Below are 27,036 nucleotides of genomic sequence, written 5' to 3' on the forward strand. Positions count from 1 at the left end.
ATAAATGTATTGTAAAAAGAGATTAAAATGTGTGTGTGTGTGTGTGTGTGTGTGTGTGTGTAATCGCGTGTGTAAAATTAATTAAAACAAAACAAAAAGAAGTATTTCTACACAGAATGCACAGTCAACCTATGGAACTCTTTGCCAGAAGATGTTGTGAAAGCCAAGAATATGAGGGTTAAAAAAATAACTAGATAAATTAATGGATGGGTCAATCAATGGCTATTATCCAGAATGGACAAGGATGCAAACCATGCTCTGAGGTGCCCTTAGCCTGTTTCCCAGAAACTGGGAATGGACAACACATGATGCATCACTTAAAGATTACCTATTCTGTTCATTCCCTCTGATGCACCTTTCATTGACCATTATTGGAAGACAAGATACCGGGCTAGATGTATCATTGGTCTGACCCAGTGTGGCTGTTCTTATCTCAATCCATGTAATGCAACTGTGGATGAACTCTAGCGTCATATAAAAATCTAATCCTTGTTTTAACCTGTCAGGATCTTGGTTTCAATGACATCTGGTGGCATAAGTTCTACAAATTAGTTGCACAATGTATAAACAAATTTCCTTTTAATTTTGTTATCTTTTAACAAACTAAAAAACAAGCTGTTGAGCAACGGAAAGTAGATGTTTTAGAGTTTTGGAAATAACCTATATATTTCCCTCACTAATAATTTAGGTATGCTCCATTTTTAGGTTATGTATGTCCCCATGCACTATTCTGAACTGAAATACAAATACCAGCATTTATTTGAAATACTCTGTCTAAAAATGAATATGATAGAAAGCTTACACTGCTGGCTCTGTAAAATACAAACTTTTATTTGAATTGGGTTTTATTATAAAATAAGTAATTTTCCAAACTTATTTCCAACCTGCTTTGCTATATGTAGTTATTAACAAATGTGGCAAAATATTTTCTGCTTTAGCCATTTTGGATTCCGTGTGTGTCTGTTTCAAAAGGTCTACTGTTCACCAGTTGTTTTAATTATAGTCTGTTATGTGAGTTGTCAAGTGATGCGGTGATAGTTAAAATTTCCCAGTCATTTTGTAGCATGTCAACCCTTTAACTATTCAAATATATCCCGATTCAATTTTCAGCCACTGCTTTTCAGATGCTGTAGTTTGACCTAAACAACCTAGGAAAACAAAAGGGCCTCTTTTCCACTTGTGCCATGAATGCAAAATGGCATGTTAATGATTTACCTGTGAGTGTTGCTGACATAATTTTTATGTTCACTCAGTTAATAGGCTTCAGGAGACTTAGTACTTTAGCACAGGTAAGGGATGATCTCTTAAATCAGGAAGAGGACTCCACTGGTAAGTTCATTGTTCCTTTTCTTTTGCATCCAAGATATTAATAGTGCTATTGTGAGAGAATGGCAGGAGGGTTTTTCAGAATGAAAAGAGATGACTTAGTTCCTGAACCCAAAATTGATATATAGATGAAATCTGATCCAGAAAAGGCTTCATGCTCTCCGATAAACTTGAGTTTCTTTTCAAAAGCTAGCATATCAGTTGGATAAAGAGGAGAAGGCAAGACATTCACATTGGGCATAATCTATCACTGACACTGTTCTAAACCCAGAGTTCCTTTGGTTTCAGGTTTAGTGAGAGCAGAACTTAGCCCATTATCTTTCCACGTACCACAATGTGTCACACTAAAAATAAGATAACATGCAGTCAAATCTGCTTTTTATTTCCAACCTAGAAGCACCAGCTCACCTAAAGATTCTAAGACTGATTTTCTTTTATACTAAATATAATTTATTCCCATCTTAACACCCTCTTCATGTTTCAATGGTGTAAAGTGATCTTAGTGTAAATGAGAATCAGGATTTTCATTTCTGCATCTTCTTTTGATTAATATAGGTATGTAAGATGAACAAGACATTGAAGATCATCAAATTCACATCCTTCCACAATTCTTAATTTGTACTATTGATTACCAAGAAATGCAAATCCAAAACCATGGGAGATTAGAAATGAAGAGAAAGACAAGAAATCTGCTTTAGCTAAAAAAAAAAGTGGGTAGTCAAGACCTAGGAATAATAGTGATACCCACAGAAAGGAAGGGCCTCTGGAACCCAGTGATAATGGAGATTCACATTTCCTGGGTTTTGTTTTATTACTTTCATTTAATTCCCGTGCCTTAATTTTTTTCAGACCTTTTGTATTTAGAAGTTACATTGAGTATAAACTTTGTTCTGTGTTTAATTTGTCCTTTACTAAAACTATCATGCATGTCTGACAGGTTTTCTAAAAGTCATTGTTTCTGATTGGAGAATGGTATTGCCAGTAGCAAGAAGATTTAAACACCTACACCACATCTGAGGGAAAACAATTAAAGAAATTGCTACATACATTCTTTAAAGGAGTCTAAAATTGTCTGTAGGTCTGCAAACGTTGCTTTTTAAAACTACTGTGAAATTAAGTTATTGGTAACTGCTAGCATGACACACACCTCTCTTTGTAATCTGACCTGGCTAGATTTATAGACAGGTGAACCCAACCCTAGTGCACTTATCCCTGACTAATCTCAAAACTCCAGTGGTTACCATAGAGACATCTCAGTGTTTCACCCTGCTCTCCACAGAGTGTATTCCAGAGTCTGAATAAACAGGAACATGTTAAGACAGTGTATCTGTTACTTGGAACTACCTGCCGGTACAAGTGCCACTGTGTTTCATTGGTTAGGTGAGTTCTGAAAGTATTATTTTGGTAAGATTTGTTCTGATTTAATATTTCCATATGGACTTAAAAACTCCACTTATTTTGAATACTAAGTAGAGAAAATGAAGTGTGTTGAACGTAAATGTGTCATTAATGTTGGCTCACAGCTACGACTCACCCGGAAGTACATGGACATTCTTGGCTTGCAATGTAGATTTAAATTCCAAAAGTGTTTGATATTTCATTTGGAGTTTGTAAATTTGGGGTTTCTTTGCAGTTATTAAGAAAACTTGTTGGTTTTACTTAGAAAGTGTAATGTTGTTTCAGGTACTGTATCAACTCTAGTTTATTTTATTGTTTATCAAAGAACATAATAAACAACTAGTTTATACTCCCAAACTAAGCTTTTTGATGCAAGACTGTCACTTATATAGCTCCTAGCACAATGGAGCCCTACCCTAGCTGAGGCCTCTTGGGATTTCCATAATTTAAATCTGCAAGAGTAGCAATAGGAATGAGGGCTGAAACTCAATTGATAACACAGCCCAAGTTTACACTAAATCCCCAAATTCTGGCATTCTTGATAGAACCAATAAGAACAAACTAATAATTTTTGCAGTAAATAGGTAATATTCCAAAATCCCATGCTTAAAAAAGTTCATAGGTGATAATAACAGAAACTAATCTGACATTTACATATTTTAGCAGGAACCCAAGGTAAACACAGAAACTGACTAAGTACTGCAAACAATTTTCCATTAATATATGTTTGCTTCAACTATGTTTGCCTACAACCCACCTCCTTTTCCCCTCCTCCTTGTTTTCTAGAAATCTAGAAAATAGGTTCATTGGCAAGAGTGTTGGTAAAAACTACTAATTTTAAGTGAATATTTCTGACAAGAGCTTTCACAGAAACAGTTAATTTTAAGTGAATATTGCAGAATACTTGCTTTGACTTCACATTTTAATTTTTAACTCTACCACCTTAATCTGTAGTTTCCTGAGTGTCCCTGTGTAGACAAGCAAATCCCTCAAATCCCAATAAATCTCAGCTACTCTCATAGTCCTGCAGGAACTAACCTAGAGATACTAAGTTAACCTATTTTGCTTGTCTTCATGGCTGTTGTTTGTTTGTATATGTGTACAGAGAAAGTTAAATCTTCGGCTAAACAGGAAGAGTGAGAAGCCATAATGGATGGAACACAACAAGTGTGCCTCAAGCTCCTATTGATTTATCATACAGTGGTGTTTTCTGTTCAGGCTACAGATCAGCCCCCCAACGTGAATGAAGACATTCAAACAGAAGCAACATCTTATGAATCTGGAAATACAACCATATCTAGAAGCATTGCAATATCTACCATTTCAGATAAAGAAGCTGTTAATACAACCACAGTGCAGAATGCAAGTGCCAGCTGGAATACAATTGCCATGACTGAAAAGATTACTAGTTCATTGGCTTTAACAACCTTGTCTCATTTAGCACAAAGCATGCTACATCCCACCAATACAGACACTAACAGCCCATCAGATATTTCTATTAGGTTCAACACTGTTGTGACATCAACACCTACAGTTTCAACCTTTAATCAAGCAACTGATAAAGATTCTAATCCCAGAATGTCTTCAATCACATTGAAACCAACAGCTCAGTCCTCTACAGCCACACAAGTAAATACTAGCAAAGCTTTAGATTCAGTTCCTATATCACAGGTTTCAGGTAAGTGTCATTAAATTCTATGGCACTATTTCCTAGCCTCCAAAGTCAGAGTAGTTCACTGTGTCCGACCCCTTGCTGGAAAGAAGCAATGGCAGCAGGCCCTGGGGTTCATCATGTACACACAGCAAATGTGACAATGCTTTCAGAGCACCAGCATTCTCCCCCAACTTACATGTTCAGGGCCTCAAACTCTGGGAACAAAGTATCAGCTCAAGCTTTTCTCTTCTGTTCCCATGACACTCAGCTCAGTTAAAAGAGATGCCAGTGGGCCACCCAAAAAATGAAACTTCTGTTGAGCCAAGGACCTGAACAGGATTCCTGGAAAGGAAGGGGGGGGGGGAAATTAATTACTTAAAAATTAATTAATCAGAAAATTAATCAATCAAAATTATACAGAAAAGAAAAAAAAAAGATGAGAAAGTGGAATACAGAGATAAGAAAGGCCATAAACAGAGACATACTGAACCCAAGGCATGAAGGAGTATGAGAGAGAGAGTCACCCATGATACCTGGAAAGTAGGTACAGGTTGATAGAACGGGAATTGGGGAACTACGCAAGCAACATAATGAAGACAAATAATCACATAAGCCGACATTTTAACGGGCTAGTGACTTAACATTAGGTAACTATATCCATAGTTAGGCCCTTACAATCTGATTTTCATAGGGCTCATCATCCACAGTCCTATTGTCTTCAATGGAAGCTGCCCCTCAGGCTCTGTGAAAATAAAGTCATTTTAATTTAAGGACCTAGCTATAAATTTAACTAAGTTGAGTTACCTAAATTTTATAAATTTTGACCATATGTTATATCTTTGATCTTTGACCTGGGAGGATCAAACCCAAACATTACTTTGAAAATACAAACTATATTATAACCAGACTTTACTACAAGACTCATTGCATCTTAGGTGTGTTGCTGCTAGGTTGCACAATGGCAGCTGGAAGCCCATGTGGGCTGAGCGCACAGCTGGGCTGGTGAAAGGGAGGGAAGCAGCTGAGAGCACAACCGAACCAGTGGTAGGGGGCTGGCAGCAAGAAGCCCAGTGTCTAGGGCTGGCGGGAGTGGTCAGTGGCCAAGAGCAAAGCTTGGCAGCCAGCAAACCCAGTGGCAAGGAAGCTGGTGACTCTCCAGGAGAGCCTGGATGCCCGCAGTAGAAGGACCAGCACTGATCTTCCCTTGTCTAGCAAACTCCCTGCTTTGGGACTGGTCAGGTCCCAAGGGTGCTGGACAAGGAAGGTCCCACCTGCAGGAAATTAAGGCAATTAAAATCTATTTTAGGGAGGTTTTTTTAAGGGATGGGTTAGCACATGAAAACCTTGTGTATTGTGATACCGAAATCTTAAGACTGAGATTTGTTGTTTTGTGTAGCTGTAAAATAAGAATCAATTTCTAAATTATTTTATTAAAACAGGAGGAACTCATCTAAGGAACTCAGAGACCATTCTGACCATTAGTTTCAGCAGCACCCTCACATTTGTTGTTCTAGCAATTGTCATATGTAGTCTTGATACGTACAGGAAGAGAAGAGCTCAGTATTCTCATCATCGGCTACATGACACCTCTTCTGAAACAGGTTAGCATATTTTTAATAAGATGTATCATATATCAGAGCTTGCATTCTACATGTACACACTACAAATTGTTTATTTAAGGCAACCACTAAGGAAGAGAGTGGTAGCTTTTTTAACAGCATAAAGCAGCGTTTCTTAGCCTATTTACCATTGTGGGCTACATATACAGCTCCCTATATGTTATGTGGGCCATATCTATACTATATTACTATCTATATAGCCCTGAGGATGTAACATGTGCTACAGCTATGTGTTGACTGTGCTGCAAGGAGATCATGGGCCACAGGTTAAGAACTACTGGTATAAAGTAATGCCACACAATAGTCTGTAATTACCAGATCTTCAGCGGTTGTAAATCAGTATCCGTCAAAAGATATCAATAGAGATGTACTAATTTATAACTGCTGAAGATGTTACTTTTGATTAGAAGTGAGAACTTACTATCTTTTCCAATTACAATGTGGACAACTGTTATACTAAATATTTATTTATGTTTTAATTAAATGAATTACGTTAAATGAAACAGCAACCATGAAAAATCCTTAAACATGAAGGGCCAGATTTTCAAAGTTATTTAGAAACCTAATCTGAGGGGTTTTAAAAAACCATTAGGCACTTGTATGCATATTTAGATGCTTAAAATGGCTTAGCCAAATTCAGACCGGAAAGAATGAGAACAGGGAACATTAGTTTTATTGCAAGATAGACTAGAGAGGTTAGCATTATATCATGTGGCATTGACCTGACCTACTGTCTGTTGCAGTAAAACCCAAGTGCCCCATTTTTATTGTGTGTTTATATAAAGATGACTTAGTTACTCCAAGGTAAAACAACTTTTTAGTAGCAAAAACAAGGCCAGAAAATGCATAACAAGCACACCACACCAAATGCCAACTTTTGCACCAGTGCTTCCACAGAAGTAGGAAGAGCCTCAAATATTTATCATTTAAGAAAGCAAGAAAGCATATGGGTACCATGGACTTTTTGTTACATCCACTTGGCTTACATCCACTGGAGCATATTTCATTAATGGAAGGCCTATATTTCCATAACTTTAAATGAAGTGCAAATTGAAAAGACAGCCAGTGACAGTTTTGGCAAAAATCTGCTTGTTAATTTCGTCACAGTAAATCTTCAGAGCTGTTGATGACATTGTGACAAGCCAAAGAATCCTTTGTACTGGTACACTATCCTACAAATAAATCTGGAAATATTTCAAGGTATTTAGTTCTTTCGCTTACAGTAGGGATGTATTAGTAAAAGTCCCCAGAACAATTAAAAAAAGATTTTGCTCTGTGCTCTTTATCTCTAGTGCTTGTTTTGTCTTCTACTGACTATAGCAGTGGTGACAAATGCAAATGAGACAGCACTTTCAATAACATCCACTTATTTTTGGATAATCTGGTAATTCATTTTATCAGAATTTTTTCATTGGTCATTAGAGTCACTTACTGAAATTGATTATTTAGTATTTGCAGATACTAACTGTACCTCTCACTAGTTAGTGAGATGCTTTAGAGATCAAGTTCTGAAAGGCTATACCCTCCTGAGAACTGGTTATGTGGATTAACTTCACAAAGTAAAATGTAGTATAATAAATGTATAATGTGTACATATTTAATGTATAAATTAGCTGAGTTAAAGGAAGTGATTCACCAAGGGTATGTCTATATTGCATTCCTCTTTCGACAGAGGAATGCAAATGCAGCTGAGAGAAACTGCAAATGAAGCACAGATTTGAATTTCCCACGCTTCACTTGCATAATTGCATCCGGGAACTATTTAGAAAAAAGAAACGCTGTCTAGACGCGGTTATTTTGAAAGAAAACCCTTCTTTCGAAATTACCCTTCCTCCTTATAAAATGAGGTTTAAGGGTAATTTCGAAAGAAGGGTTTTCTTTCGAAATAACCGCATCAACATATAGTTTCTTTTTCTGAAATAGCGCCCGGATGCGATTATGCTAATGAAGCACGGGAAATTCAAATTCACGCTTCATTTGTAATTTTGTTCCTCTGCATTTGCATTCCTCTCTCAAAAGAGGAATGCAGTGTATAGGCATACCCAAGTATGCCTAATATATTTGTAAACAATAACAAATTTAAATTAAGAAGCCATTGACAGATAATTATCCAAATATTTCTTTGTATAACTAATACATACAAGCATTGAGAAAATGTCAGCTAGAGATATGCTTGTGCTACTTATATTTTTTACAGATAATGGCTGAAGAATACAGTTTTCTTGAACTAAATGATACTGCACAGATAAGAGGGATCTGGGATAACTAAGCAGAATTTTAGTCTAAATTTTGAAATAAAAATGCATAGGTAAATGCATAAATGTTTTAATTGTTGTCAATTGCTTCAGGTACTACAAATTATGACCTTTAAAATATACTATTTTCCTGAGTGAATTGATATAAATAAACCCAAATTTCCATGTAATAATAGTGATATTTTGTACTTACTGTAATATCTTTCATGGATTATTGAAAGGCCAGCTGGCTGACAATTAAGGAGTTAATAAAATCTTGTGTTAAAATGACACATCTGAGGGGGGAGGTCTCTCAGATTTTTACTCAGAACATATTTCCTGCTAACCATCTGAAGATTTGTCTAAGTACTTCTACCATAACCCCCTCTTTTTAATGCCACTCACCCAAAACAATGTGGCACTTTTTCAGTGTTCCCTAGTTCTTCTATTCCTTCTTTTATTTAAGGTTATTTTATTAAAATTCAGATCATCACAATTTGTTAGAATCAGATAATTTCTACTACATTATTACTTGAAGAGTGTACAAGTCAAAATATATATTACAAAGAAGTAGATTCGCTCATTTTTCATTTGCTATCTGGATTAGTGCCTGGAATGCAATGATGTTTGTTTATATTTCCATTTTCACTTTAAAAAAACAACATGGGAGTCATGTGGCACTTCAGAGACTAATCAATTTATTTGGGCATAAAGCTTTTGTGGGCAAAAAACAACTTTGTGACAAAGTAGGTTTTTGCCCATGTAAATTTTATGCCCAAATAAATCTTAATCTCTAAGGCTACGTCTATACTGCAGCACTATTTCGAGATTCCATGTCTTTTGAGCATGCCCATTATTTCAAAATATAACAGGCTCACTATTCAGACTCCCTGAGGAGTAAGGGACGTTTTGGAATAGTGATGTGTTTTGAAATAAGTGCTGTGTAGACAATGCCAAATTTCAAATAAGCTATTTCAAAATTGACTCGAAATAAGCTACACAATTTGGGTAGCTCAAATTGTGCAGCTTATTTTGAGCTTCAGGTACAGTGTAGACGCACCCTAAGGTGCCACAGGTCTCCTCATTGGTTTTGCAGATACAAACTAACATGGCTACCCCTCTGATAATTTTTACTTTAATACATGTAGTCAAATCACAGGTATACAAACTAGAAGTAAAATGTGAATGCATCTTTGCATAGTGAAGGTTTTAGGCCTTGCGATTTGCTTGAATTTGCTACACTTCTCTCTCCACATAATACTGTAATAATATTTAACAATGCTTTCAATATTTTACAGCTGACATTTACACTTCTCCAGATGACACACTGGTGATATCAGGAGGACTGTATGATGCAGCAAAGGTTTATAATGCCAATATGACTGTACTGGAAAATGATGAGCTTCAAGCTGAATACTTACCATTTGACTCCAGACCTGGGAAGTTCAGACTTGAAATTTTATCTGGTGAAAATGAAGGACTTTCCCCAACCTTTGACACTTTGTAGTTACTACCACAATACTCATAATGTAGTAATAATGCCAGCAGTATAGAGCAATCTCTTTAATTAGATGTAACATTAATTTTTAAGTATCATTTTATTACCATATTAAAATTATACTAGCTCTTAGTCAGTAAACTTCAAACTACTTCACAAAGAAGGCAAGTATTTTTATCTCCATATTAAAGATGAGGAAAACTGAATCACAGAGATGAAGTGGTTTTCCCAAGATCACCTAGCAGGACTATGGCAGAACCAGGAATAAGTCCAAGGTCTCCATACTCTATGTATGCCATACTTTCCTACGGCTTCAGTTTCATGCTCAATATGCTGATTAATATAATGGTACTTGTATACAGTAATTCCTCATTTAACACTATAGAAGCGTTTCTGAAAATGTTTGTGCTAAGCGAAAACGTGCTATGTGGGGTCAATTTTTCCATTAAAAATTGATGCCTAACTGTCATTCTTAGTGACTGCACAATAGCGCAGCACACGCCGGTAGCTGAGAGACTGCTAGCAAAGATCTCCGGGTTGTGTGCGCAGCAGCGCTGACACACGTAAGTGGAGCACCCATGGGGACCCTTGAAGAAGAACAATTAGATTGCATCAGCCACTGCCTATCATGCTGAATATTTACTCCCCTGTCCATACATGCCAACTCTGTGGTTGCTGCAGCCCTGGAACACCCATGAAAAAAAAATAGTGGGTGTTTGTGGTACCCACTGGCAGCCAGCTTCCACCTCCATCCCAACACCTCCCACCTTCCTTACAGATCAGCTCCTCCCACCCACCGCCTACCACTTGTCACAATCATTTTTTATGTAGCACGTGGGAGAAGCAGAGACAGAGTGTGCTCAGGGAATAGGGCAGGATGAGACTGGAGCACCCCCGAGGCCCAGAAGAAGCAGGTACCTGTACCCCCTTTCTATTTGCTTTTCTTCATCTCTTTCTGGTCTTATACTTGGATTATAAACTATTTGGAGCAGGAGCCATCTTTCTGTTCTGTGTTTGCACACTACCTGGAACAATGGAGTCCTGGTCCATGACTAAATGATATGGAGGTGCTATGATAATACAAAAAAAACCAATACAGGCAGTCCCCGGGTTACGTACAAGATAGGGACTGTAGGTTTGTTCTTAAGTTGAATCTGTATGTAAGTCGGAACTAGCATCCAGATTCAGCCGCTGCTGAAACTGACCAGCGGCTGACTACAGGAAGCCCAAGGCAGAGTTGCTCTGCCCCTGGCTTCCTGGAATCAGCCGCTGATCAGTTTCAACAGGCTGAATCTGGACGCCAGTTCTTACATACAGATTCAACTTAAGAACTCCAGGCGTCCCCAAGTCAGCCGCTGCTGAAACTGATCAGCGGCTGATTCCAGGAAGCCCGGGGCAGAGCAACTCTGCCTCCGGCCTCCTGTAGTCAGCGCTGGTCAGTTTCAGCAGCGGCTGACTTGGGGACGCTGGGGCAGAGCTGCTTGGGTGCTGCTGGGTTTCTCCAGTAGCGCTGCTCCTCGGCGCTACTGGACCAACCTAGCAGCACCCAAGCTGCTCTGTCTCAGGCGTCCTGATTCAGCCGCTGCTGAAACTGACCAGCAGTGGCTGAATCAGGACGCCTGGGGCAGAGCAGCTGGGGTGCTGCCAGGTTGGTCCACTAGCGCCCAGAGCGGCGCTACGGGACCAACCGGCAGCGCCCCAGCTGCTGTACCACAGATGTCCGGAGCAAAGCCGCGGAGCACGGGGGCAGCGGGACAGCTCAGACGCTCCCCGGCTGTCCTGCTGCCTGCGTGCTCTGCGGCTCTGCTCCCCGTCTCCCTGGTCTGCTGGAGACTAGCAGACCAGGAAGACGGGGAGCAAAGCCTCTGAGGATGCCGGCAGCGGGACAGCTGCGGCGCGTCTGGGCTGTCCGCTGCCCACGTGCTCCGCGGCTTTGCTCTGCTTTGCTCCCCGTCTCCCTGGTCTGTTGGTCTCCAGCAGACCAGGGAGACGGGGAGCAAAGCCGCGGAACACGCCGGCAGCGGGACAGCCGCAGCGCTCCTGGGCTGTCTGCTGCCCGCGTGCTCCCCGGCTTTGCTCCCCGTCTCCCTGGTCTGGGGAGACGTGGAGCAAAGCCGCGGAGCACGCGGGCAGCGGACAGCCCAGACGCGCCATGGCTGTCCCGCTGCCGGCGTCCTCAGAGGCTTTGCTTCCCGTCTCCCTGGTCTGCTTGTCTTCAGCAGACCAGGGAGACGGGCAGCAAACCCCGTTCGTAACTGCGGATCTGACATAAGTCGGATCCGCGTAACTCGGGGACTGCCTGTAATACATTTCTATAGATGCAAATGAGTGAAATTCTAAGTACTAGTGATTAGGAATTTTGCAAATAATTACTATGGGGCCAAGCTTTCATCCAAAGATTTTGATTTGCCTTGATATTTGTGGATCTACTTATGTTGAGAAATCAAATTATTTGTTTTTTTTTTCCCCTGAAGTTTATTTTACACTTTGACACCTCTGTACTATTTTTGGAGCAATTGAGATTAATCAACTACCAAAAAATATACATTGGTTTTAAGTTACTTTGTGCAAGCTTTATAAAAAAATAAAGTTGTTTTTAAAAGAAGATGTTGGTCCCCAAGAGTAATTTGGAGAATTTCCTGCTATCTGAACAGTAACATTTTTGCTTTAACACCTGTTTGGTACTAACCTGGCTACTGATAAGCTTATCATTTTATAGATAGGCATTTAGCTAGTACTTTCCCCAAACTTAATCAAATTAACCACTTAATGACATTTGGAAATTATGTTTTCAGTAACCTGAAAGAACAAATTTACATATAGTATTTATTGTAAAACTAGATTTCTAAAAAGTAAAAGAAATAAAATTTGAATCAATATTATTAGAAATTCAACACTTAAATGTTGCAATACAAAAACAGGCTACTGCCTCAACTAACTTCCCTAAAAGAACATTTGTAAACAATGTATCAAAAGAACAAAAAAGAAATGAGTACAAAGAAGTATTCAATACAACGAATATAGTTCAACATTTCAAACATTACTCTTATGGCTAAGTTACTTCAAAAGTGAATGTAAACTTCAAAAGAACAAAATCTGATGTTAAATTACTTCAAACAATTTTGCAACTTATTTTCCATTTTAAAATAGCATACATTTTTTCCTATCAATTCTCAAACAAACTGGGCCAAGTTTATGACCAGGTTTATGTTGCTTTATGACCAAGTAAAACCAATGTGAAAAGTCCTACAAAGGATGAGTCTGTGGTGAAATAAAGTAACCACAATGAAATCAATAGGGGTTTCACCCATGCAGCACTTTTACAGGTTTTGCCCATGCCCAGTAATATGCTGGAAGTGCTGTGTTGGATGAATATATTCTACTGTAAAAGATTTTATATGAACAAAACATTTCTAAGTGATCATTAGTATTAATTTTAGGCAAAGAGTTTTTCAGCTTCTTTCATTTTTTTTTTCCTATCTATTTTTGAAACTGCAGTCCAACCAGTCTCTCGCATCCTTCTCATAGCTGTAAGTTTCAGTGCAGCACCAGGAGATTTTATAGTTGACGGAGTTGTTATCTAAGAACAAAAGTAAAGCCATTTATTTATTATTATGACAAAATATTTCAAATATATAAGTTTAAGCTGAAATAAAGTTCAGTACCTTTTTTGATGTCGTGACACATAAGTGAGAAGCTTGAGGACAGTTTTTGTACAGCTTTTTAAACATTTCTTCTTCTGAGACTATGCTCTTAAATTAAAAAGAAAGTTACATAATATTACTTTTCAAAGAACAGAAGACATAATATTATCAAAGACATAATAAACTATATACGTTTTCTATGCTACCATGTTTCTGTAGATAGACTCTGACCATGTTACGGAGTTACTCTTTATATACATGTAAACTAACAATTTGAACTGCTACTTAAATATACACTCGAATACGTATTTTTGTTTTGTACAGTATAAAATATCCTGAATAGTAGACAAACATTGAGCTGCAGCAAAGCACATACACAGAATAAACTGTGAAATGCACTATCCATTTTGGAATATTTACCAGCAGGTCATTTTGTTCTGAGCTATCTGAGTAAGTATCCATCTCTAAAAGCACTTTTCTTTTTTTTTTCACATCTTCTGAAAGTGGATTCATGATTTCCCTTTGCAATTTATATTTTGGAGGAGTCTTCACAGTATATGTCTAGGGGGAAAAGCCAACAACATTAAAGATTATGTTGTTACACAAATGTTATAAACGGATGACCAAACGAAGAGCACAGAATCGGAGTTGTATCATGATCTGTTGAACTGTCATTAGAGGGCCTATGTTTCCTTGGTCTCTCCTCCATAAAAGGAACTCCTGTGAAGATACAGCTATTAAAGACAGAATGGAATAAAGGAATTGCGAGTGCGGAGGTGGCGCAAAGGTCATATGAGGTAACTATGCCAGAAGAACAAGTGATCTGAAGAACAGAAGCCATTTATGAAGATGAAGTTGCTTAACTTGTGCAGTAATTATGGTTCTTTGAGATGTATCCCTATGTGGTGTGTGACCTTGCACTTCTAATCAGAGTTTTTTTTTATAGCAGTGTCTGTTGAACCCATGGATGCGCTCTCCTCCTTTGTGGTATGCCTCAAGGCTATTTAGCACTAGCTTAAAAGCCAAAGCCCCACAAGCACTGGCTTCTGCCCGCCCTCTCCCCAGCTGCCTCTAATAAAGAGGCAGCACGGGGGCAGGTGGCTCTGCAGGAGTTGATATGTGTGGGGAGCCAGCTTAAGAGCTGCTTCCCACATGTACCATCCTGCTGCTTCTCTATCAGAGGCAGAAGTGCAAGGGTGGGAGGACGGTGACTCCACAGGAGCCAGTGCTAGTGGTGAGCTGGCTTTTAAGCCGGTCCCCACTGAGCACTGGCTCCCTCCTGCCCCTCCCCGCACTGCTGCCTTGGGGGATAGGGGTGATTACCCCAACTCTGTGCCTTGTCTAGGGAAGACCAGAACTTCTGGGCCAGCAGGACAGGGTGCTGGGGAACCCCAGAGAGCAAGAAGGATGGCATCAGTAGCATGATCAGCACACTGGGAAATAATCCAAAGGAGACTTGGGCTGCAGATGCTGGAGTGCACAGCAGAGAATGGCAATTGAAAAAGAGCGTGAAAGGATGTCAGAATTGCCTGAACAAAGCAATGCCTCAAGTTTTATATGGGCCATGAATGCCCCATGCTCTCTTCCATGGTCCCACAATACCTAACAACAGATGAGGTCAACAGGCACTGTGGGAAATATACCCACAATACACTGTTCCCTCTGTCAGCGGGGGACATAAAGACAAGGTCAACAGAGGGAGCAAGTGTAAACACACTTCACGACTTTTTTTTTTTTTTTTTTTTTTTTTTGCAACTTCTGATTGTCGACATTAGTTTCCTTGACAAAACTCGGTAGTGTATTCTTCTAAACTAGTCTTCTAACCACATGGTAGGGGACAATGGAATGCCCCCAGACAGGACAGGAAAAGTAAATTAATATTTTTTTCTTTCTTTGGCTTTTTCTTTTTTAATCCCAAGGGAGTGGGAAAAAAAGAAACACTAACTTTCAGGGAAAGCAAAACAAACAAAAACAACTACTACTTTTGATATGTGATAGAAATGTAGCCGTGTTAGTCTAGGATAGCTGAAGCAAAATGCAGGACAATGTAGCAGTTTAAAGACTAACAAGATGGTTTATTAGATGATGAGCTTTCATGGGCCAGACCCACTTCCTCAGATCAAATAGTGGAAGAAAATAGTCACAACCCCAAAGGATACAATTAAAAAAAAAAACATATTTTTTGTTCATATGTGTTCATTTTTTTTAATTGTATCCTTTGGGGTTGTGACTATTTTCTTCCACTATTTGATCTGAGGAAGTGGGTCTGGCCCACGAAAGCTCATCATCTAATAAACCATCTTGTTAGTCTTTAAAGTGCTACATTGTCCTGCATTTTACTTTTGATATGACACAGATAAGTAAGTCTCAGAGACATCTGCTTTCTCTCTTGTAGGCCAAAGGCAGTTGAGAAGGAAGTGAGGGAGTTCTTCCCCCTTACAGTGCTAGAAAACCTCAAGGCAGACCATGAAGAAGGGAGAGAGCACATAGGTGGTCTCAACAAATACTGCTACCAAAAATCTCTCATTAGAGGCGCAGAGGCATACATGTATCTACAGTGGAGCACTCAGAGGCTACATCTAGACTACAGGGTTTTCCTGGGATACCCGATGTATCCCAGAAAAACTCTGCTGGGTCCAGGGAAGAAATTGTTACTCACCCTGTGCAGTAACATCTGTTCTTCGAGATGTGTGTCCCCGTGGGTGCTCCACTAGAGGTGTCAGGCTTGTCCCAGTGCCACGATCCAGAGAGTTTTTGTCAGCAGTAGCCCCTTCCGGCAGACCGTGCATGCGCAGAGGTGCCTTGCACCATTCGCGCCCTTTCTGCGTCGAGCGGTCTGACGCGCCAGTTCCTCCTAGCCAGAACATTTGAAAAATAGAAATGTGAGAGTTCTGAAGGAGGGAGGAGGGTAGGTCGTGGAGCACCCACGGGAACACACATTTCGAAGAACAGATGTTACTGCATAGGGTGAGTGACAATTTCTTCTTCTTCAAGTGGTGTCCCCGTGGGTGCTCCACTAGGGGTGAGTATGAAGCAGTAGCCCAAACGGAATTATTGTGTTTCGGAATTATCTGTGCACAGAAGAAAAATCATGGAAGGGGGATCCTTAAGGAATCCATTTTGAGGCATTTGGAAGAGACGAAAGTGATTAGGAATAGTCAGCATGGATTCACAAAGGGCAAGTCATGCCTGATCAATCTGATTAGCTTCTATGACGAGGTAATTGGCTCTGTGGATGTGGGAAAGTCAGTGGATGTGATATACCTTGACTTTAGCAAGGCTTTTGATACAGTCTCCCACAATATTTTTGCCAGCAAGTTAATGAAATATGGATTGGATAAATGGACAGTAAGATGGATAGAAAGATGGCTAGAAGGCGGGCCCAGCGGGTAATGATCTATGGCTCGATGTCAGGATGGTGGTCAGTTTTTAGTGGACTGCCCCAAGGTTCGGTTCTAGGACCAGTTTTGTTCAATATCTTTATTAATGACCTGGATGAGGGATGGATTGCACCCTCAGCAAGTTTGCGGATGACACTAAGCTAAGGGGAGAGGTAGATATGCTTGAGGGCAGAGATAGGGTCCAGAGTGACTTAGACAAATTGGAGGATTGGGCCACAAGAAATCTGATGAGGTTCAACAAGGACAAGAGCAGAGTCCTACACTTGGGAAGGAAGAATCCCAAACATTGTTACAGGCTGGGGACCAACCACTTAAGTAGTAGTTCTGCAGAAAAGGACCTTGGGTTACAGTGGATGAGAAGCTGGATATGAGTCAACAGTGTGCCCTTGTAGCCAAGAAGGCTAATGGCATATTAGGTTGCATTAAGAGGAGCATTGCCAGCAGATCCAGAGATGTCATTATTCCCCTTTATTCAGCTCTGGTGAGGCCACATCTGGTGTATTGTGTCCAGTTCTGGGCCCCCCACTACAAAAAGGATGTGGATGCACTGGAGAGGGTCCAGCAGAGGGCAACCAAAATGATTAGGGGGCTGGAGCATATGACTTATGAGAAGAGGCTGAGCGAGTTGGGTCTGTTTAGTCTACACAAGCGAAGAGTGAGTGGGGATTTGATAGCAGCCTTCAACTTCCAAAAGGGAGGTTCCAAAAAGGATGGAAAGAGGCTGTTCTCAGTAGTGACAGATGGTAGAACAAGGAGCAATGGTCTCAAGCTGTGCTGGGAGAGGTCCAGGTTGGATATTAGGAAAAACTATTTCACTAGGAGGGTAGTGAAGCACTGGAATGGGTTACCTAGGGAAGTAGTGGAGTCTTCATCCCTAGAGGTGTTTATGTCTCGGCTTGACAAAGCCCTGGCCGGGTTGATTTAGTTGGGATTGGTCCTGCCTAGAGCAGGGGGCTGGACTTGATGACCTTCTGAGGTCTCTTCCAGCTCTATGGTTCTATGATTCTATGGTGAGGCTGAGACAATGACATGTGCATAGGTTGTGGCAGCCAGGTCTGATGAGGCCAAAAGGGGGCCACCAGGATTATTTTCGCTGCGTCTGCTAGTATTTTCCCTATTACCCGAGGTATCAGGGGAATTGGGGGAAAGGCGTATAGAAGATGGTACATTCCCAATGGAGCAGAAAGGCATCTCCTTTCGATCCACTGCTTATGCCACCTCTCGAGCAGTAAGAACGGCATTTCTTGTTGTCGCGAGTCGTGAAGTGTTCCACGTCCGGGTAGCCCCAAAGTTGGAAGAGGTCACGGACTACGTTGTCGAGGAACTCCCATTCGTCCTCGGAGTGGAAAGATCTTCTCAGTGCATCCGCTATGGTATTGCCCTTGCCAGGGAGGTAGGTGGCTGAGAGTGTGAAACCATGGTGAATCGCCCAGTTCCAGAGGTGGATTGATTCTGCACATAAAGTTCTGGATCTGGCTCCGCCTTGGTGATCGATATAGTATACAGTGCAGACATTGTCCGTAAGGATCTGTACTGTAGTCCCTTGGATCTGGTGGACGAAGTGTCGACAGGCATTGAAGACTGCCCTGAGTTCTAGGAAGTTTATGTGGAGTAGGGCTTCCTGGTGAGACCATAAACCTTGGACCTGATGGTGTCGCGTATGTGCTCCCCAGCCCTTAAGAGATGCGTCCGTGGTAATCTGTACGGATGGAGCTCGAGAGCGGAATGGGACACCCTCGAGTGTATTGGTCGGATCAAGCCACCATATCAGCGAGTCTTTGACTAGAGCAGGGATAGACGTCAGCTTGTGGGTATCGGTGACGCCGGGTTTGTATACCACCAGGAGCCAATGCTGCAGACACCGCATGCGAAGACACGCATGTGCGATGACGTATGTTGTAGCCGCCATGTGGCCTAACAACTTCAGGCACGTGAGGAACGAAACTGCCAGAGCGGTGCGCAGGACGTTCACTAAGTCCCGGATGGCATTGGCTCTGTCTATGGGTAAGTACGCCATGGCGGTTGTAGAGTCTATTCTGGCTCCGATGAACTCGATGGACTAGGCCGGGGTCAAAGAAGATTTTGGTAGGTTGATGATCAACCCTAGAGCCTCGAAGATGCCTCTTGTAACAGCAACTGTGGTCTGGGCCTTTCGCATAGAGGGGGCCCTGAGGAGGCAGTCATCGAGATAGGGAAAGATGGTGATGCTGGCATGTCAGAGGTATGTGGCTACAACTGCCAGGGTTTTTGAAAATACCCTTGGAGCCGCAGAGAGAATGAAAGGAAGTACTGCATATTGGTAGTGGTCCTTGCCCAGGGTGAAGCATAGAAATCTCCTGTGAACCGGATGGATGGAGATATGAAAGTATGCATCCTGGAGGTCGAGGGACGCGAACCAGTCCCCCTGATATAGTGCTGGTATGATGGAGCCCAAAGTAACCATTTTGAATTTTTGCTTCCTCAGGTGGTGGTTGAGGCCACGAAGATCTAGAATCGGTCTCCACCCGCCAGATTTCTTCTGCGTGAGGAAGTACCGGGAATAGAAGCTTTTGCCTCTGAAGTCGGAAGGAACCTCCTCCACTGCACCAGTGGTAAGTAGGTGCGTGACCTCCTGCTGCAGTAGAAGGTCGTGAGAGGGGTCCCTGAAAAGGGACAGGGATGGAGGGTTGGAGTGGGGGAGGGTGGAGAAAGGAATGGTGAGACCAGAGGTGACGATCTCCCTGACCCAATGGTCCGTGGTGACGGTGAACCAGTGGCGGTAACAGGGTCTCAGGCGATACTGGAACAGCTTGGTTACTTGTGGGTAGGGCTTCGAAAGGGGGATGGTGCGCAGTCCCTCGACAAGGGCGTCAAACCTGCTGTCGGGGTTGTTATTGATTCTGCGGCTTATTAGGCTGTTGGCACCGTCGCTGAGGGCGCTGCCTTTGCTAGTGTTGGTTATATGGTCTAAAGCGTTGGGCGGTATAGGAGGAAAGCCTATGTCTGTTGTATGGCCATGCTCTCTTGCGCCTGTAAGGTGGAGTGTACATCCTGAGGGTTCTTAACGTAGATTGGGAGTCTTTTCCAGAATGGAACACTTGATCTGTGTTCTGTGTAAACAATAAGGCGCAGTCGAACAGGAGGTCCTCCACCTTGGGTTGTAGCTCTTTAGGCACGGAGGCCAGGTGTAGCCAAGAGGCATGTTGCATGACAACAGACGTTGCCGTAGTGCGGGAAGCCAAATTAGCAATATCCAGATAGATCTGGAGAGCAGTGCGGGCTGCTGTAAAACCCTCCTGCATGATAGATTTAAGTACGTCTCTCTTGGAATCTGGTAAATGCTGTATCACAGGCACCAACTTAGAGAAATTGTCAAAATCGTGGTTAGCAAGTTGGGCGGAATAGTTGGCCATTCTCAGAGTGGCAGTAGCGGATGAATACACCTTCCTCCCGAGGAGGTCGGGACTCTTCACTTCCTTGTCCGCCACTGAATTTCTCGATTGTGCGGACTTTGCCTTTTGTTGGGCAGCATTGATGACGATGGAATTGGGGGCGGGATGAGTGAAGAGAAATTCCGCATCCTTAGCGTCGATAAAGTATTTCTTATCCATGCGCTTATTTGTACGGGGCACGGACGCTGGAGTCTGCCAGATGTCGTTAGAGATTCCAAGAATTGCGGCATCGAAAGGAAGAGCCAGCTTTGACTTGTGGGATTGTTGGAGATTCCTGAGGAGTGCATGCTGCTTCTGGGGTACTTCCGAGGTACATAAATTCTGTGAATAGGTGACTCTTCTAAAAAGCTCGTGAAACTGCTTGTAATCATCCACCAGAGCGGGCTCCATCATTAAAAACCGCATTATCTGGGGTGGTCTGTCGGGGAACCTGTGGGTTGCTGGTCCGTCGCCGGGGACTGAGGGACGTCACCGTGGGGAGCGGATGTTGTTGAAGCGTCGCCGATAGGTGTTGGATAGGACACCGATAGGACACTGCACGGGTGGGATGGTATCTTGGGTCCTTGGTTGTGGCGAGTATGATTGATGACGTTCTGGGGACAAGGATGGTGAAAGCCTCGTAGAAGAGCTTGAACGGTCACGATAGTGCGAGGTGTGCCATCTGTGATGGTAATCATGGTGGGAGTATGCAGGAGAATATGAGGTGGCGCTTCTGTGATGATGAAAACGCGAATGTGATATTGGGGATCGTGAGCGATGGGAATAATGAGATGAAGACCTCGAGTAGTATGCGTGACGATAACGTAGTGGTGTAATAGATCGTCTCAGGGATCTCCAGTATCGTCGAGTGGGAGAATGCCCATAGTAATGCTGCCCCCTTTGATGAGAGGAAAGTGATGGCTCAGGGGAGAAGACTGCTCTGCCAGGGCTGGAGGAAGGTGTGAGGACATGGTGTGTTTTCCTCTGTGCCTTAGTTGGTATTCTCTTGGATGGGGGAGCCATCAGAACTGGGATGCCGTGGACCGAGATGGCAGAGGCAGATACATCCTTTGATAGGCATGGTGACCTAGGCACCGAGAATGGGGATGGCGGTGCTGCGTCCTCTCCTGAAGCAGCAAATTGTTGGGCCTTGGGAACCCGGGTCTGATGGGATTGGCGGCGTTGTCTGGGTAACATGCATTGGTCGCTCCGTGGAGGCCAGTGCGGATGTGCTGTGTTGGTGCCTTGATAAGGGTTCTTCGCCGCAGTGTCGAGGTGGTTCTCCTGGCCTTGAATGGGGCCGGAGCGGTCTCGGCACCGATTGCTTCCTCGGTGCCAGCTTGGCCCTCGGTGCTGGCTCGGCCCGCGGTGCAGGGGCGCCTGCATAGGGAGACTCTGTTCTAGCTGGGGGCTCTTTCACCGGTGCTGGATGAGGTCTCGGTTTTGGAGACGGTGCCGTGTCTGCCTGCGGTGCCGTGTGGAGAGTCAGTGCCATAGATGAAGGTGCCGACTCGACGCACTGTCGGTGCCGATGCTACAGGGAGTGCGGAAATAGGCACCGATGTGCTGTGGGTTTTAGTTGTCTTATCCGCTCCCTGTCTGGGAGGGAAGCCCGATGAGCTCCGTCCCTCTCCTGCACTTACGCTCCTAGACGGAGCAGAGCTTTTTCCGACCCGAGACTTACATGGGACTGAAGCCTCTCGTTCCCCTGCTGACGGGGGTTGGAGCGCCTTATTGAAGAGCAACATCTTCAGGCGCATTTCTCTGTCCCGTCTTGCCCGAGCGGTCAACTTAGAGCAGAGACTGCATTTTTGGGGAATGTGGCTGTCTGCCAGGCAGCAAATGCAGCAGGAGTGGCCATCCGAGGCCAGCATGGGGTCGGCGCATTTCTTAAAGCCCAGGGATCCAGGTATGATTAATCCGGCAGTCTTCGGGTAGAAAGACAACTTGAAAGGCCGGTCCAAGCCGCCTATAGACAACGGTAACAGTCAACTTTTTTTTTTTAAACAACTAACTAGAAAAAACTGACTAATACTATAAGGAAGGGGCTAACTGGGAAGGAACAGTAACGATATTAAGTTCAATTTTCCTCAGACAAGGAGGAGCGTGTTCCAACTCCGTCTGCGGCCATGGATGCTTAGGAGGAACTGGCGCGTCGGACCGCTCAACGCAGAAAAGGCGCGAACAGCGCAAGGCACTTCTGCGCATGCGCGGTCCACCGGAGGGGGATACTGCTGGCGAAAACTCTCCGGATTGCGGCGCCGGGACGAGCCTGACACCTTTAGTGGAGCATCCACGGGGACATCATTTGAAGAAGAAGAGCTCTTCCAGAAGAGGCTTTTCCAAAATTTGGTCCAATGTAGATGGGCCAAATTTTGGAAAAGTCTCTTCCAACAAAACTATCAGAAAAATTGCACTCCGCAATTTGCGTACCTTTTTCAGATAAAAACATTGCAGTGTACATGTAGCCATAAGGACACTACTTGAAGAAGAACCACGAGACAACATTCAGAACAAGCCTCCAAAAATGCAGAAATTATTACATAATACAATGACAGAGAACCGAAGGCCAACCTCACAGAGAGGGCAGACACTCCAAAGAGAAAGAATATGGTAACAGGGAGACAGAGATAAGTCATTTCTGGTGCGGTTGCCTCTTGGCAAGACCAAACTATCTCAAAGACTACGTAACCAGCTGATTTTGTGGTAAAGACTCCAACTTAACTATGTGCTAACATCCTGTGGTCCAAGGGCATAGACGTCAGCTTTCTTTGGGCCTGGGAGGTATGCAGCCCTGTGCTCCACCCCAGAAACTGACCCCTACATGACCCCTTTCCTTGAGCCCCTCCATACTGCCTCTTCCCATCCCTGCTCCGCCCCAGAGCACTCACTACCCCTTCTCCCAAGTCCTTACTCTCACTTCACCTCTTCCCACCCCCTCCAAGCATGCCTATCTCCACTCCTCCCCCTTCCTCTAGAGCCTCCTGCATACCGTGAAACAGTTGATTGAGGTGGATAGTAGGCACTGGAAGGGAGGGGAAGAGGTTAATAGGGAAGGTTTGCCCAGGGGCAGGAGGTGCTGGAGAAGAAGGGAGAGCTGGCTGCCAGTGGATGCTAAACACCTGATTTCCTTCTGTGGGTGCTCCAGCCCCGGGACACATATGGAGTGGGCACCTATGTCCAGGGGACACAGAGTAAGGGGTCTGGCTACAATTATTTGCAATCGCATGCACAGATCCGTGCTTAGGGTGCCACTTGTTCAACTTAACCTGCATCATAGGTGGTAGGTATCACAGGCCAGAGGAGGGGCTTGTATCGTGAAATTTCTCTATGTGGCTCTGCCCATGTTCTCTTTTGCTTCCCACCAGTGCTCTTCTTAAAATGTGGAAATAATATACTATCCCACAAGCAACAAACCTTTAATGATGGAGTGCCCAAGACACTTTTAGCAGGTGTCTGAGACGACAGTTCTTTGTTTTCCAACTTCTTCTCTCTAAAAGGTGTGAAATTCTGGGATAAAGATTTTTCTGAATTAACTGAGGCAAGCTTTAAGCTCGTTTTAGGAGTCTCTATAAAGGATGTTTGTATTTTCTAAAAAAAAATAATACATGAAAATATATTAAAATAAACAACATATTACAATGCCCACTTACTACTATTTTCATTTAGTTTCATTGTACATGACTATTAACACAAATCATAACATTTTACAAAAAATCAAAGTAAAATTCACCTTATGCTTTTTTTCTTTTTTAGAAACTCCATTTTCTTTTGCTTCTCTTATTAGCTTTTCCTGTTAAAAAACAGAATTGTAGAATAAGTAGTAAATGCTCAATTTACAAATATTTTAACTGAATGTATCTTCTGTACAATAATGGAGTAGTATGCAAGTTCAGCGTTCCATTATTAACACATGCCTGAATATATGAGCAGAATTTAACTAAATTTCAGACTTCAGTAGGCATTAAAAAATGGAAACAAGAATTAACACATTTATCTCTCTATATATTTTACAGTGCATCAGTCTGTCTGTGAGTCTGTCTGTCTGATCAAGAACACTTCCTACTTACTTAACAGAGATAGAGATGCAGCCGTGCTAGTTTGGTGTAGCCGAAACAAAAGACAGAACTATGTAGCACTTTAAAGACTAACAAGATGGTTTTTTAGGTTATGAGTTTTTGGCTGTGTCCAGACTCGGGTTTTTTCGAAAAAACTTCACCTGCGTCTAGACTACAGCCGCGTTCTTTCGAAATTAAATCGAAAGAACGCGGCTTTTCTTTCAACGGCGGTAAACCTCATTTCATGAGGAAGAACGCCTTTTTTCGAAAGTGGTCTTTCGAAAAAAGGCATTCTTGAATGCCAACCGGGTTTTTTTAGAAAGAGAGCATCCAGACTCACTCGCTGCTTTCTTTCGAAAAAGCGGGTTGCTTTTTCGAAAGTTCCGCTTGCAGTCTAGACGCTCTTTTTCGAAAGAGGCTTTTTCGAAAGTATCTTTGTAATAAGTATCTTTCGAAAAAGCCTCTTTCGAAAGAGGCTTGCAGTCTAGACGTAGCCTTCGTGGGCCAAACCCACTTCCTCAGATCCAGCAGAAGAGTCTGTCTTATCCCGGGGGCTTTCTTTCTGCCCCACCTCGCCCACTAACTGGATTCAATTTTGTGGTGACCTTGAGGCTTTCTTTCACTGCCTCCATCTATGAGAATATTTCCAAACTACTACTGAACATCAGTCTAACCAACCAGATCCCCCCTATCAACACCAAAAGAAAAACAATTCTATATGGACTCCCCCTGATGGTTGGAATTGCAATCTGGATGTCTATATACAATGCTTCCACAACAATGCAGAGATTGACATTATTCACAAACAACAAGCGACATCCAATCTCAGCCATGCTGAACACTATGCCATCCAGAGTCTCAAAAATAACCCAGACATTATAATCAAACCAGCTGACAAAGGGGGTGCTGCGTTCATTATGTATAAATCCGACTACGACCAGGAGGCAACTAGACAACTCTCCAACACCACATTTTACAAACCTCTCTTCTCTGATCCTACTTCAGAATACCAAAAGAAACTACGCTGTCTCCTTAAAAAACTCCCCACCTCTACTCAGGACCAAATACACACAGACATACCTTCTGAACCCCGACCAGGATTGTTCTATCTGCTTCCCAAAATCCATAAACCTGGACACCCTGGATGCCCCATCATCTCAGGTATCGGCACGCTCACTACTGGATTATCCAGCTATGTAGACTCTCTTCTCAAACCCTACGCAACCAACACTCCCAGCTATCTCCGAGATACTACTGACTTCCTGAGAAAACTACAAAACATCGATAACCTCCCTGATAACGCCATCCTTGCTACCATGGATGTAGAAGCTCTCTACACCAATATTCTACACGAAGATGGATTACAAATAACCCCTCACCCCCACTCTGTTCTAAAATTCGATTTGTCAATTTCACATGCGTTCATTTTTTTTTATTGTGTCACTTTGGGATATATGGTTGTGCGGATTTTCTTCCACATATTGATCTGAGGAAGTGGGTCTGGCCCACGAAAGCTCATCACCTAATAAACCATCTTGTTAGTCTTTAAAGTGCTACATAGTTCTGTCTTTTACTTACTTAACAGCCATTGAAGGTGCAAACAGCTCTTTGTGTAGACTCCTATGTCAGGAAGGATACTATCTATTGACTTTGATTCTTATCTGCTTCGTTTTAGCTACCCAATCTTCAGATACTTACTGATTCCCTCTAGCTCCCTGTCTTTCACCCTCTCTCCTTTTTACCCTTTCCCCTCCCCTTCCCCTCTCCTATTATTTTGGGTCTGCACATCCTAAACTCAGAACTCAGGTCATCTGAAGAAGTGGGCCCATGATACCACGAAAGCTCCTGATAACATCTACATGTTTTGTTAATCTATAAAGTGCTACCAGACTATTTGTTGTTTTCTTCCTAAACTGTAAGAGCTAGAATCACCAAATTTGGCATTTTGCTTCAAATTTGGTATGCAGCTTTCTGTTACTCTAATTTAAACGAAGGTCCATAGCACTAAATGACATAGCCACAGGGTCAAGCCAAAAATTTTAAAATGTCATGCCACAATACATACCTTCTCTTCAATCTCTATTTTAAACTGCTCCTTAAGGGATAACAGTTCATTTTTCACATGAGAGAGCTCAGTTTCCTAAAAATTATAATCAAATAAGTGTTATTAATGTTATGTTACATTATAAAAAGAAAAATATTCAAAATAAAATCATTTCATTGTAATTTTAAAAATATATAAATGTATCAGTAACAAACTACCATACTGTTCAACTTTTCACTTAAATGACAGAATTAATTCTAAAAATAACACACAGTGAGTACCTCCAAACACAGTCATTTACAGTCCTAAGGTTACGTTAGATGTTTTGAACTAATGGAGTTTCCTATCAGAGGAACTGCTATATTCAGCATGAATTAGTTAAACTGTAGACTTGGATCAACCCCTTCCCATGGAAATATATGTGTGAAAACTCCTGTAAACGGGAATTTTCATAAGAATCCCACTCTGAGTTTTAGGGGGATGAGCAAGGCAAGCTACACTGTCACGAGACTCCTCAGTGACTTTGTGACTACTCTCAAAATGAGATTTTGTCAGATTAAAGCAGGGCACAGAAAACTTAATACAGTAATAGGTTAGGTTATTTTTATTTTCTTCAACAGATGAAGTATTATTGAGAAATGTAATTATTAATATTTGGACAGGACTATTCAAGTGAAGCAGTTTTAATCTTGTTATTTATGGCATTATTACTACCAGGGAATAAATGACACAGTAGTTCCTTAATCAAAT

The 27,036-nt window shown here is 42.3% G+C and overlaps 2 protein-coding genes and 1 long non-coding RNA gene across 11 annotated transcripts in view; 2 read left to right on the forward strand and 1 right to left on the reverse strand.

The window, feature by feature from the left end:
* The first annotated feature begins 1,223 nt into the window (after positions 1-1,223).
* Positions 1,224-9,861, forward strand: LOC102450147 (uncharacterized). Of its 4 annotated transcripts, none has more exons than XM_014571402.3 (5): positions 1,224-1,329; positions 2,606-2,706; positions 3,830-4,402; positions 5,818-5,979; positions 9,530-9,861. In XM_014571402.3, the coding sequence occupies exons 3-5, from the start codon at positions 3,874-3,876 to the stop codon at positions 9,736-9,738; spliced, it is 900 nt and encodes a 299-aa protein (XP_014426888.1). In that variant the 5' UTR covers positions 1,224-1,329; positions 2,606-2,706; positions 3,830-3,873; the 3' UTR covers positions 9,739-9,861. The 4 variants fall into 4 exon arrangements, with proteins under 4 accessions (XP_014426888.1, XP_006118873.1, XP_075766655.1 ...); XM_006118811.4 differs by having other exon boundaries at positions 1,225-1,329; positions 3,943-4,402; XM_075910540.1 differs by lacking the exon at positions 1,224-1,329 and having other exon boundaries at positions 1,372-2,706.
* Positions 9,862-12,541: 2,680 nt separating this feature from the next.
* Positions 12,542-27,036, reverse strand: part of SYCP1 (synaptonemal complex protein 1) — a 108,704-nt gene continuing 94,209 nt past the window's right edge. For 5 of the 6 annotated variants that reach the window (XM_075910536.1, XM_075910538.1, XM_075910537.1 and 2 more), the window contains 6 exons: positions 26,308-26,382; positions 23,918-23,977; positions 23,602-23,775; positions 13,794-13,934; positions 13,395-13,481; positions 12,542-13,309 (listed from right to left, as the gene is read on the reverse strand). In XM_075910536.1, the coding sequence (XP_075766651.1) occupies positions 13,166-13,309; positions 13,395-13,481; positions 13,794-13,934; positions 23,602-23,775; positions 23,918-23,977; positions 26,308-26,382 (681 nt within the window). In that variant the 3' untranslated portion in view covers positions 12,542-13,165. The remainder of the gene's footprint in view (positions 13,310-13,394; positions 13,482-13,793; positions 13,935-23,601; positions 23,776-23,917; positions 23,978-26,307; positions 26,383-27,036) is intronic. The other variant, XM_075910539.1, reaches the window with a different exon arrangement.
* On the forward strand, positions 17,995-22,627 carry LOC142820911 (uncharacterized). Its single transcript, XR_012897922.1, has 3 exons — positions 17,995-18,778; positions 19,239-19,365; positions 22,279-22,627. It is a non-coding gene; the product is annotated as an uncharacterized LOC142820911 (long non-coding RNA).

Source organism: Pelodiscus sinensis, chromosome 27 (assembly GCF_049634645.1).
Source record: "Pelodiscus sinensis isolate JC-2024 chromosome 27, ASM4963464v1, whole genome shotgun sequence".
Classification (NCBI taxonomy): domain Eukaryota; kingdom Metazoa; phylum Chordata; order Testudines; family Trionychidae; genus Pelodiscus; species Pelodiscus sinensis.

Excerpts from the sequence above, each read along its gene's own strand:
- LOC102450147 (XM_014571402.3), top strand. The coding sequence starts at position 3,874 with ATGGATGGAACACAACAAGTGTGCCTCAAGCTCCTATTGATTTATCAT. Across the intron at positions 4,403-5,817 it reads TCCTATATCACAGGTTTCAG|GAGGAACTCATCTAAGGAAC; the intron begins GTAAGTGTCATT and ends TTATTAAAACAG. Across the intron at positions 5,980-9,529 it reads TGACACCTCTTCTGAAACAG|CTGACATTTACACTTCTCCA; the intron begins GTTAGCATATTT and ends AATATTTTACAG.